This window comes from Portunus trituberculatus, chromosome 29 (genome assembly GCF_017591435.1).
Source record: "Portunus trituberculatus isolate SZX2019 chromosome 29, ASM1759143v1, whole genome shotgun sequence".
Classification (NCBI taxonomy): domain Eukaryota; kingdom Metazoa; phylum Arthropoda; class Malacostraca; order Decapoda; family Portunidae; genus Portunus; species Portunus trituberculatus.
The window spans coordinates 4,101,443-4,112,684 of NC_059283.1; the positions used below are offsets into that span (position 1 = coordinate 4,101,443).

The 11,242-nt window shown below is 38.9% G+C and overlaps 1 protein-coding gene across 1 annotated transcript in view; it reads left to right on the forward strand.

The window, feature by feature from the left end:
- LOC123510458 (teneurin-a-like) overlaps positions 1 to 11,242 on the forward strand; it is a 462,953-nt gene that overhangs the window by 353,736 nt on the left and 97,975 nt on the right. The window contains 2 exon segments of the mRNA XM_045265650.1: positions 4,182 to 4,376; positions 7,605 to 7,814. Of these exon segments, the coding sequence (XP_045121585.1) occupies positions 4,182 to 4,376; positions 7,605 to 7,814 (405 nt within the window).

Below are 11,242 nucleotides of genomic sequence, written 5' to 3' on the forward strand. Positions count from 1 at the left end.
ATACATTATTGAGGGAAGGGAGGAAGGTGTGTGTGTGTGTGTGTGTGTGTGTGTGTGTGTGTGTGTTCACTGTTTGATCTGCTGCAGTCTCTGACGAGACAGCCAAACGTCACCCTACGGAACGAGCTCAGAGCTCATTATTTCCGATCTTCGGATAGGCCTGAGACCAGGCACACACCACACACCAGGACAACAAGGTCACAACTCATCGATTTACATCCCGTACCTACTCACTGCTAGGTGAACAGGGGCTACACGTGAAAGGAGACACCCAGCGCTCTAACAACTGAGCTACCGGGCGTGTGTGTGTGTGTGTGTGTATGTGTGTGTGTGTGTGTGTATTTCACCTCGGTCGTCTGCTGGTCACCCAGCCAGTCTTCCCCATTACGGAGCGAGCTCAAAGCTCATAGACCGATCTGCGGGTAAGACTGAGACCACATCAACACACAACACACACCTGGAAAGCGAGGCCACAACCCCTCGAGTTACATCCCGTATCTATTTACTGCTAGGTGAACAGGGGCCACACATTAAGAGTGTGTGTGTGTGTGTGTGTGTGTGTGTGTGTGTGTGTGTGTGCCTCCCTATGTTAAGTTCAGATGAAAAGTTTAGAGAAAAAACGACAATTGCAGAGAAATTTAGCAAAACAGATAACTAGTAATGTTAGGTGAAGGGAGCATAGTGTGTGTTTGAAGCGAGGCAGTGTTATCTTCCCTGTGTTAAGCTGAGATGAGAATTGTAGCCACATCTCGTGAATCACACAGGCAGGTGCTCCAGACGCTGATGACTTGGAAAAACTGGGATTGCCTCGCCTTAATATTCCATCAGATTTCAGCGGGAGATCATTTTCCGCCCAGACGAACGAGCCAGATAGAAACAGTCCCAATTATCACCCAGCATTTTTTTACGTAAATCACGGACGAACGTTACCCTTTCACTGCTTGACAAAATGATTCCCTTCAATACCGATAACTTGTGTAACTCTTATTTATTTTTCATTTATTTTCTTTTATTACTTTTTCGTCCAGCTTTTATAAATGTAAAAACGTAAAAAGCCAAAACTTATGTGTTCTCTCTCTTGTCTTTGATACCTGTAACATTTTTTTTTATACTTTAGCGTTCATTCGTTAATATTTCTGTAGCGTAAAAGAAGAGACATTAACCTTTTTACCATTTTTCCGTCAATACCTATCATTATTTAACAGTACTTTCTGGTTAAAATTTCCTAATTGTTTGTTTATCATAAGAAAACCAAAATTAACCCGAATCCTTTTATTTTACTCATCATGGGAGCGATTTAGGGAGATTAACGTGCACTATCCTGATATATGTGTACTTATACTTTTCAGCATTCACCCCAAACACATCAACGCACCATTCCATTTCCATGCTCCTACTTAGTCGTGATAACATTCCCTCTTACGCAAGTCCTCGGCAAACACTCCCACAAGTTATAAATATTCATGAACATCGCCGAGAGAGATCTGCCGTCATCCCCTCTTCGTCAGGGGCGCCAAGACCAACCCTCACGCCCCTAAGTACAAACAAACCATATTAACTAAGCTGGGGAAGTCTTGCACGGCCACGACCTTCCAGAGAGAGAGAGAGAGAGAGAGAGAGAGAGAGAGAGAGAGAGAGAGAGAGAATGCTTAAATAAAGGATATAATGATCTAGCTAAAGAAAAATTTACTATGATATAAAAAGAAAGATCGGATAAAGATGAGAAATAAAAGAAAAATTCGCAGGAAGAATAAAGACATGAAGGAACGTGATAAAACTGGAAAAACAACGAATAGGAATAAAAGCGTAAGAATATGAGACAAAGAGGAGAATTCGAGTAAGAACTATTGATAAGCAAGAAAAAAACGAAAAAAGTAAAGATTGAAAGAAATAAAGAAAGATAAAACAAGAAAAGGAAAGAAAAAAGGAAAGATTGAAATAAATAAAGAAAGATAAAGCAAGAAAAACGAAAAAAAGTAAAGATTGAAAGGAATGAAGAAAGAATCCTTTACGTCCTTCTTTCCTGTGAAGAATGGCGTAGGAAGGAGGAGGCGTGTGGGCCGAGGGGAGACGTCCCTTGTCCTTTCCTTCTTCAGGTTGTTCCGCGAAGGACATGACGAGGCAGTTAAGGATTCTGAGGCGTTTCCAATTTCCTGAGAGAGAGAGAGAGAGAGAGAGAGAGAGAGAGAGAGAGAGAGAGAGAGAGAGAGAGAGAGAGAGACAGACAGACAGACAGACAGACAGACAGACAGACAGACAGACAGACAGAGAGAGAGAGAGAGAGAGAGACAGACAGACAGACAGACAGACAGACAGAGAGAGAGAGAGAGAGAGAGAGAGAGAGAGAGAGAGAGAGAGAGAGAGAGACAGACAGACAGACAGACAGAGAGAGAGAGAGAGAGAGAGAGAGAGAGAGAGAGAGAGAGAGAGAGAGAGAGAGAGAGAGAGAGAGAGAGAGAGAGAGAGACTCCAGCCTTCTGATCCTTGCGTCCCTTGCGTCGGCACGTCCTTCCTCACCGATTACCTTCACTTGGTCCAGTATTTCTGCGGGCGCGGCATATAATTTTGGGTGTTGGGCGCCGCGTGTTGGCTCAGTCCCTCCATCCAGGCTCGCGGCGCCGCTCAGGCCTTGGTCGTGCGTCGCGGATTAACTGAATTGGCTGCGTGTCCTGGCGGTGTTTTAGCGTACCCTCCCTCCCCGTGATTTCCCGCCTGTGCACCGCGTTTACCTGTGCTTGTGCCCCCGCTGGTGTGTGGTGATGGGGATATATATACTCTGGGTTGTGGGTTAGATTAGCTTCCTTATCGTTGTGTCTTTGCTTCAGTTTTCGATGGTTCAGGTATTGGTTAATGCGATATTTTGCTTCTTTAGGGAGTTGATGTGTGTTTTATATTTTATTTTCTTTGCATTTTGATATGTGGTGTTGGTTTATATGCAGTGTGTTAGGTTACATTCTCGTCTGCGATAGCTATTCGTTTCTAGATTATGGTAGTTTGACATTAACTTGAGCAGCAGTCTCGGTATCAACGCGGACGTACACTAAATTATGTAATCTCAACGTTCTATTATGACAAACCTTTCTTCTATTGGCACACTAGCGTATTGAAGTATTCCTTAACATCCCGTATCCTGTGTCGAGTCGAGCAACAAACATGCTATCTACACAAACTCGTACCAGACTATTTGATTCCACTATTCTAAACCAAGAAGGCACATTGAAACATTACTTTAACGTTCTTTGCAAGCTTGTGACCTGCCAACCAAGAAACATAGTACAAAAAATAATTAATCCCACCAGTCTACCATTATTGTTTTATTCTTTATCACACTATAAGATAAAGATCACTAAAAGATCATTTATATGTCACATTATTGTACATTGTCGTGTACAAGTGAAATTTTTCATGGCTACAAGCTCCAGAGAAAGCAAAGTTATAGCATAAATTATTAAAAAAAAACAGATAATTAAATTATATCAGTCACATGAACAACAATCATATCTATACGGTATAGATATATATATTTAGACCCTATTCCTCATACTAATGATGCTCTACAGGGCTTGTAGTCTTGAGGATATAAATATGAATGTACAAATGTGACTAATCCCTGGCAAAATATACTATGCAAACATTTCTTCCAACACCATCACATTTGTCTTCCTTAACACCTTCAGTACCAGGACATGTTTCCATATTCATTTTAGTTACTATAAGGTGATTCTATACACCTCCTGAAACCTTTGTGCTGTTAAAATAGTGAAGACTGTGGCCATTAATTTTCTGACCTCCATAGACCCTTCCTAATGTCAATAAAATGGTCTAATCACACCCAAAACTCATGGTAAAAAATGCGTCTAAGTACTGAAGTGGTTAAATGTCCACCAGCCATCGCATTAACCCCTTCAGTATCATGACGTGTTTTCATATTTATTCTACTTACTATTTGGCGATTTTATACAGCTTCATCTACACATGTAGGTGATTAAGATAGTGAAGGCTCTGTCCATTAATCTTCTGACCTCCATAGACTCTTCCTAATATAAATGAAACCGTCAAATCATACCTAAAACTCGTGGTAAAAATGCGTCCCAGTACTGAAGGGATTAATAGAAACTTACACCAAATGATTCAATTACCACACTGTCACACTATAACCTTTCCCTCCACGTCCCTTGCAGGTTTGTGTCCGGTTCTGTGCAGCAATCACGGCGCTTACGGGGGCGGCCTGTGTCACTGTGAACCCGGATGGAAGGGAAGAGAGTGCGACATTCCGGAGGCGGATTGTGAAGTGCCAGATTGTCGGGGTCACGGTTCCTGCGTCTCCGGATCTTGTGTGTGTGAGCCAGGCTGGAAGGGCGATCATTGCGAGATTGGTAAGTGATGTTTTTGGTCTTTATGTTTGTTCTGGTGTCTTTATGTGGTGTTTGTGTGTGTTTTCTCTATTTTTTGTAGTTTAGGGTGATTTTTTTTTTTTTTTTTGTGTGTTTTGTGTGTTTCTGTGTGGGGTTAGTTTTTTTTTTTTTTTTTTTTTTACTTTCTTTATATTGTAGATTGTTTGTGTTTTTTTTTGTTTCAGGAGTGTTTTGTAGTATTTTATTGTGGGTTTGTATCTCTCTCTCTCTCTCTCTCTCTCTCTCTCTCTCTCTCTCTCTCTCTCTCTCTCTCTCTCTCTCTCTCTCTCTCTCTCTCTCTCTCTCTCTCTCTCTCTCTCTCTCACACACACACACACACACACACACACACACACACACACACACACACACACACACATGCTAATTTCCCAAACAAAACATTCAAACATGCATGGAACTCTGTGTTCGTTTTTTATATATTTTTGTGTTCATGTATTCATCTTTCATCATGATAAGTAAAAAACTGTTATCGGTTTGTACGTTTTGTTCATGCTTTCCAAAACACACACACACACACACACACACACACAGAAAGCGTTCAATACATCGCTTTTTCAAAGATTAAATATATATAAAAAGTTGTGGCAAAATCAAATGAATAATCTCAAAAACAATCTCCCTATTTTTTTTTCAAGCCTCCATTAAAATAAAGTTTAAAATGAGTACGTAGAAAAGACTAAACGTGCAAATTGATAAAAGTAGGATTATCGCAGAGCTGAATACAAACTAAATATAAAACACACATACATACAATATTTGCATGTATTTCACCCTCACAGTACCATTAACTGTCATATTAATTTATTTGGAAAGCTTATCTTTTTTGTTACGAGAAGTGAACGTGTTACCCTACGCTATCCGGGGCTTTGTGGGGGGGGATAACTGGAAGGGGAAAGCACAGGAGGGGTCTGGAAATGGAAGGGAGGGGCTGGAAGGGTAATAGGATTGTGAACTGGAAGAGGTGATAGGAGGGGAGGGGAGAGAAAAAGGTTTGGAAGGCTGGAAAAGGAGGAAAGAGGTAAAAAGGAAGGAAATGTTTGGAAAGTATGGGATGAACTGGAATGGTAATAGGGTAGAAAACTGGAAGAGATGATAGGAGGGAAGGAAATGGAGGAAAGGAATTGGTTATGAATGCTGGAATGAGGAAAGAGAAAGTAGAATGGAAGGAAATGTTAGATGATGGGAGAGAGTGAAAAGTAACGGGATAGTAAGCTAAAACAAGTAATAGGAGGAAAGAAAAGGGAAAAAAAGAAACTAAGAAAGGTAAAGAGAAAAAAGTAATTGAATGGAAGAGAGAAAGAGAGTAAAGGGAGAAAATTACAGGGTTGACAACACAGGAAAAAAGGGAAACGGAAGGATAGGACGCAAGAGAATTCTATTAGAAGGGTTGCCTGGAAACTGGAAGTGAAACTGGACAGAAAGATGTTATAAGCCGTGTTCTGGAAGCTGTGAGATGGAGGAACGGTAGACTGGAATGAAGGAATGTGAAAGAGAATAGTAAAACAGTCCCTGAAGAATGAAAGGAAAGATTTAGGAATAGATAGAAGAATGAGAATAAATATAAATAGTAGGAATGAGATAATGGATAGAAAGAGGAGACTTAGAGGAAGAAATAAAAGGAGAGGAATGAGAGTGCGTATTGGGAGGACTAAGAGGAGGTATGAGGAATGCTTTGTTGAGGCAAGGTAAGGTAAGGTTAGATTGTATAAATACCTTACCTTAGGCTTTACCTGAGACGCGTTGATGAGGACAAGGATGCTGAGAGAGAGAGAGAGAGAGAGAGAGAGAGAGAGAGAGAGAGAGAGAGAGAGAATAGTGCTGGCGGGTGTAGTAGAAAAAGGAAGGGGTGAAATTACTAAAGGAAATTACTAACGATTGCATTTATTTTTTATCTCTATTATTCCACTAGAGATATGAAAAAAAAAGATTATATTTGTTTTTTACTTTTTTCTTCCGTGATCTTGTTGAGCTTTTATAATATTTGACGTGGGACTGGAGAGTATTAAGACTTTTTGCTGATGTTATTTACTGTGTTCTGTTGAAGGTATTATTTTACTGTATCTTTGTTTTTTACGTTGATTTTCACATGAGGTTCTGTTTAAATGTATCTTTTTTACTTACTGCCTTCTTTTATACTTCAACAAACTCATTTCCTCTTTTTTTTCCAGATTATCTTTTTTATATATTATTTTCATTTTCATTTCTTGCATGTTTTTCTTAGTGGGAGAATACTCGCCACAGGCCGGAGGTTTGTGTGCCAGTAAATTCAACATGTGTAGTAATATAGTGTAAACTTAGTGTTGCTTCTATATTCTGTATGATGATATTAACCTCTTCAGTACCGGGGCGCATTTTTACTACGAGTTTTAGGTATGATTAGGCGAATTTATTTACATTAGGAGGGGTCTATGGAGGTCAGAAGATTAATGGACAGAGTTTTCACTATCTATAATCCCCCTTTAAGTTTCTGAAGCTCTATAAAATCTCCAAATAGTAAGCAGAATAAATATGAAAATACGTCATGGTACTGAAGTGGTTAAGAAAATAAAATCTGTGTTGTAGCTATACGTATATTTGTATTGTGTTGTAGTTATCTATATTTTATTATTTTTTATCGTTTAGTTTGTGTTTAAGAATAATGATTTTAAGTACTAGATTTTGAAATGCTTTGTTCGTTTTTGCTCATTTACCTTTTTGCACCTTCACTCACATTTACCTCTTTAAAGCACCATAATCATTTAGCCACTTGTATTCCTATCATCTCTCCATGAACGATAAATGATCTAATATTCTGCTTCTATTATTTATTTTTTGTTATGGATTTTGTCTTCACCTCTTTGAAGTATCTTTTTTTTACGTTGTTATTGATTTTCCATACTGTTACTTCTTTTTACCTTTTATTGCTCCACTTCACTACTGTTCGGTTTAAATCGTGTATATTAGTATAGCATTTAACACCTTCGCTTATATTCATATGTCTAATATCCCATTACTTCTTATCTCACCTTCAATTACTCAAACTTTCACTCTTATTCACTTGTCTAGTTTACCACTACCTCTTATCTCAGTCAGTTATTTAATGCTTACCTTTCTTACTTTAAATTATTCTAACCTTTCCTCCCATTCGCCTGTCTATTTCATCCTTTCCTCACATTTACCTTTCTAATCAATCCACGTGCCTCACCTCAGTGGACTGCGTGGATCCCAGCTGTCGCGGGCACGGCTGGTGTGTGGAGGGCAGGTGTGTGTGCCGCGCTGGCTGGACTGATGCGAACTGCTCCACGGTGGACCACAAGGTGTTCACTTGCCTCCCAGACTGCTCAGGCCACGGCCACTACGACCTGCACACCTCGGCCTGCGTGTGTGAGACCATCTGGACAGGACCTGACTGCTCGGAAGGTAAGGAATGTGTTCTGTATTTATGTTTTATGGTTTTCTGTTTTTTGCACCTTCCAGGGTGTTAAATACAGGTAAGGAATGTGATATTATGGATCTTTCGTCTTTCCTTTATGTTTTGTGTTTCTTCCCAGGATCGCAAAGACAAGTATTTGTAAGAGGATTCCTTTCGTACACTATATAAATTAACTTTCAATACCCACCTAGATGATATGAAAAACACGCAACAATAATTAACTAATAAGTATGTAAATAGATGAATACAATAACTTGCAAAGGTTTGACTAGCTTTTCATAAGGAAGAGTTAATGCAATGCTGAAATATTAAGAGAAACATCACAAACCTTTTTCATAATACATTTCTGTGCTTCGCCTCCACTATTTCAAAATTATTTAAGTTTACACGAGCTTTTAAGGTGTTTTTTTATGGTTCTAGAGGCAGATTGACATGATTTCTATATTATTAACTGAGGAAACATTCTTGAAAATCCCGCTAACTCTATGGGAACTGGCAACTAAGCGGGCAAAGAGTTTCTGACTACGGACCTAATAAGCATTCCAAAATTTCTCACTTTGTTTCTGGAAGTGACTAATACATCTATGTTCCTCTGCTGTCCATTAAACAACCGAGGCTCGCTGCACTAACTCTTTGCTGGAGTGTGTGGTACTTTGGGTTCATTCTTGATTTCCCTTGACGACACTTGATATAATTTGTGTAATTAAGTGCAACATTCCTTAAGGAGTTCAAATACCAGTGAGAGGAAGTGGTGTTATGTAATTCTTGTTAGTAATAGTAGTAGTAGTAGTGGACTCGTAATAGTAAAAACACCATTACTATTATTATCTTGTATTTTTAACGTCACCTTTAATGAGTGTAAAATAGAAGAGGAGAGAAAGAAGAAAGGTATAACTAAAAGACATGTAGCAAAGGGATTAAAAACGAGATAATATTGAGAGAGAAAGAGAGAGAGAGTGGGGAAAAATACTATTAAAGGCTGAAAATATGACTAAATATTTCTGGAATGCAAATATTACGTGGAAAATGTCGCAGCTGATGAATGATAGATGGTGCTGGGAAGAGAATGTTTGTGCTCTCTCTCTCTCTCTCTCTCTCTCTCTCTCTCTCTCTCTCTCTCTCTCTCTCTCTCTCTCTCTCTCTCTCTCTCTCTCTTTGCAATTGCATGATGGAGTCACATTTTGTTTATTCATATTATTTATTTATTCATTTGATTATATATTAGTTCATCTATTTATTACAATGTGAAAGATGAGTCGTCATGATCATTATTGTATATTTTTTGTTTATTTTTGCGTTGTTTTTTTTTTTTTTTTTTTTTTTTCAAAGAACATCATTTGCTATTTATTGTAACCTCCTCCTCCTCCTCCTCCTCCTCCTCCTCCTCCTCCTCCTCCTCCTCCTCCTCCTTTTCTTCTAGGTTAGTTCTGATAGAGTAGCACGCAAACAGCCAAGTAAAGGTCATTAGGCCTGCTTCTATTTGTTCTTTCTTTGTATTCCTCCTCCTCCTCCTCCTCCTCGTTTGTGAACTACGTCTGGAGGGAAAGAAGGACGAGGACATGTCTTCATTTTTACTATTTCATATCTGTACTCATAAATTAGACAGCCAATAGGTCTGCTGTGGTTTCATTGTTTTCTTTTTTCCTCCTCCTCCTCCTCCTTCCCCTCCTTCCTTTCCCTTCTCCTCCTCCTCCTCCTCCTCGTTCTCCTTTCCTTTTCCTGCTCCTCCTCGTCCTTGAACCTTCACACTTCACGGAACACGATCAAAAATGCACGAACTTCTTGCCTCTTTTAGCACACACCCACCTACACAAACCCGGCTCGTCTTTCTGCGCCATCTATATCACGGGACAAAGAAAGTGTTGCCAGAGCAGAGACGTAGCAAGGGAAGGGGCGAAAAAATCCATGACATCTCGCCCTCGCCTTTCGTGTGTAGGTTGATTTTTAGGAAGAATGTGTGGAAATATTGCTGTGTTTGGAGGTATTGAGGAAGAAAGCGATATTGGTGTCTTGTGTTGTCTGTGTGTGTGTGTGTGTGTGTGTGTGTGTGTGTGTGTGTGGTGCGAAACAGGTGTATTGGATCTCTCTCTCTCTCTCTCTCTCTCTCTCTCTCTCTCTCTCTCTCTCTCTCTCTCTCTCTCTCTCTCTCTCTCTCTCTCTCTCTCTCTCTCTCTCTCTCTCTCTCTCTCTCTGTGACCTTTCATTCACCTCGATTTTTATATTCTGAATTATTACTATATTCTTTCCTCCTTTTCTTTCTTTTTTTCCTACATTTTTTTTCCTCGCATAACTTTTCTTGCTTAAAAAGTTTTGAGAAATTGAATATATACCAACTTTTCTTCTTACTGCGAGTGTTGCCTTTATATTTATTTTCCATGTCTTTTTTTCCACTCCTTTTTATTCGTATGTCTGTTATTATTCCTTCTGTTGCTTATTTTATTTCCACTATTTTTTTTATGGAACTACTTTTAATTCTTTTTGTATATTGTGACACATTTCAACAGGCTCTAGTGAAAGGTACTGAGGAGCAAGAGGAGGGGGAGTAGGAGGAGGGAAGGAGAGGAAGAAAGTGATAATAAAGATAGAAGGGTATGAAGAGTATGATAAAACAGAAAAGAGAGGGAAAACGTAATTATTCTCCACCTCCTATACTGAAACAGAGACACAGAAACTAACACAATTTTTTTAGATTCAAACTGTTTTCCTATTCTTGCTTTCATTAATAAAATCTTCTAAATATCAACACTACTAACACCTAATCTGTGTAATTATTAATCCCTTCAATACCATGACGCGTTTTCATATTCATTCTGCTTACTGGTGATTTTATGCAGCTTCAGAAACTATTGTGAGTGATGAAAATAGTAAAGACTATGGCTATTAATCTTTTGACCTTCATAAACACTTCATAATGTCAATAAAATCTAATCGTACACAAATGTCAAGGTGAAAATATACCCCAGTATTGAAGGGGTTAATGGGTGAAAACATGGTGAGAACATTACTAATCATCTATGCGGCATGATGAGAGAACGTCTTATAGAACACCAATCCAAATCTTCAACCTTTATTTACTAGTACTCCTGTTACTTCATGCTTTCTATTACGATATTAAACAAAGAGGATTTCAATAGTCCTGAAACCTCTTACATATTTCATTTCAGTCATTTAGGGTCAAAGTAGATGTGCTATTTTGAAACCAGGTCATAAGATCAAACTAAGAGACATGAAATCGTTCCAATAATATGCATGTTTTATATTTTTGTGTGGTGAAATAACACATTCAATCGTCCTGAAGTCTCTTGTATGTTATATTTTTGCTACGATGTCAAATTAGGAGACACAACGAAGCTGAATCCTACTACATGTTTTATTATAGTCATGAGGTCAAAGTACAAGAGCTTCAATCTGTCTG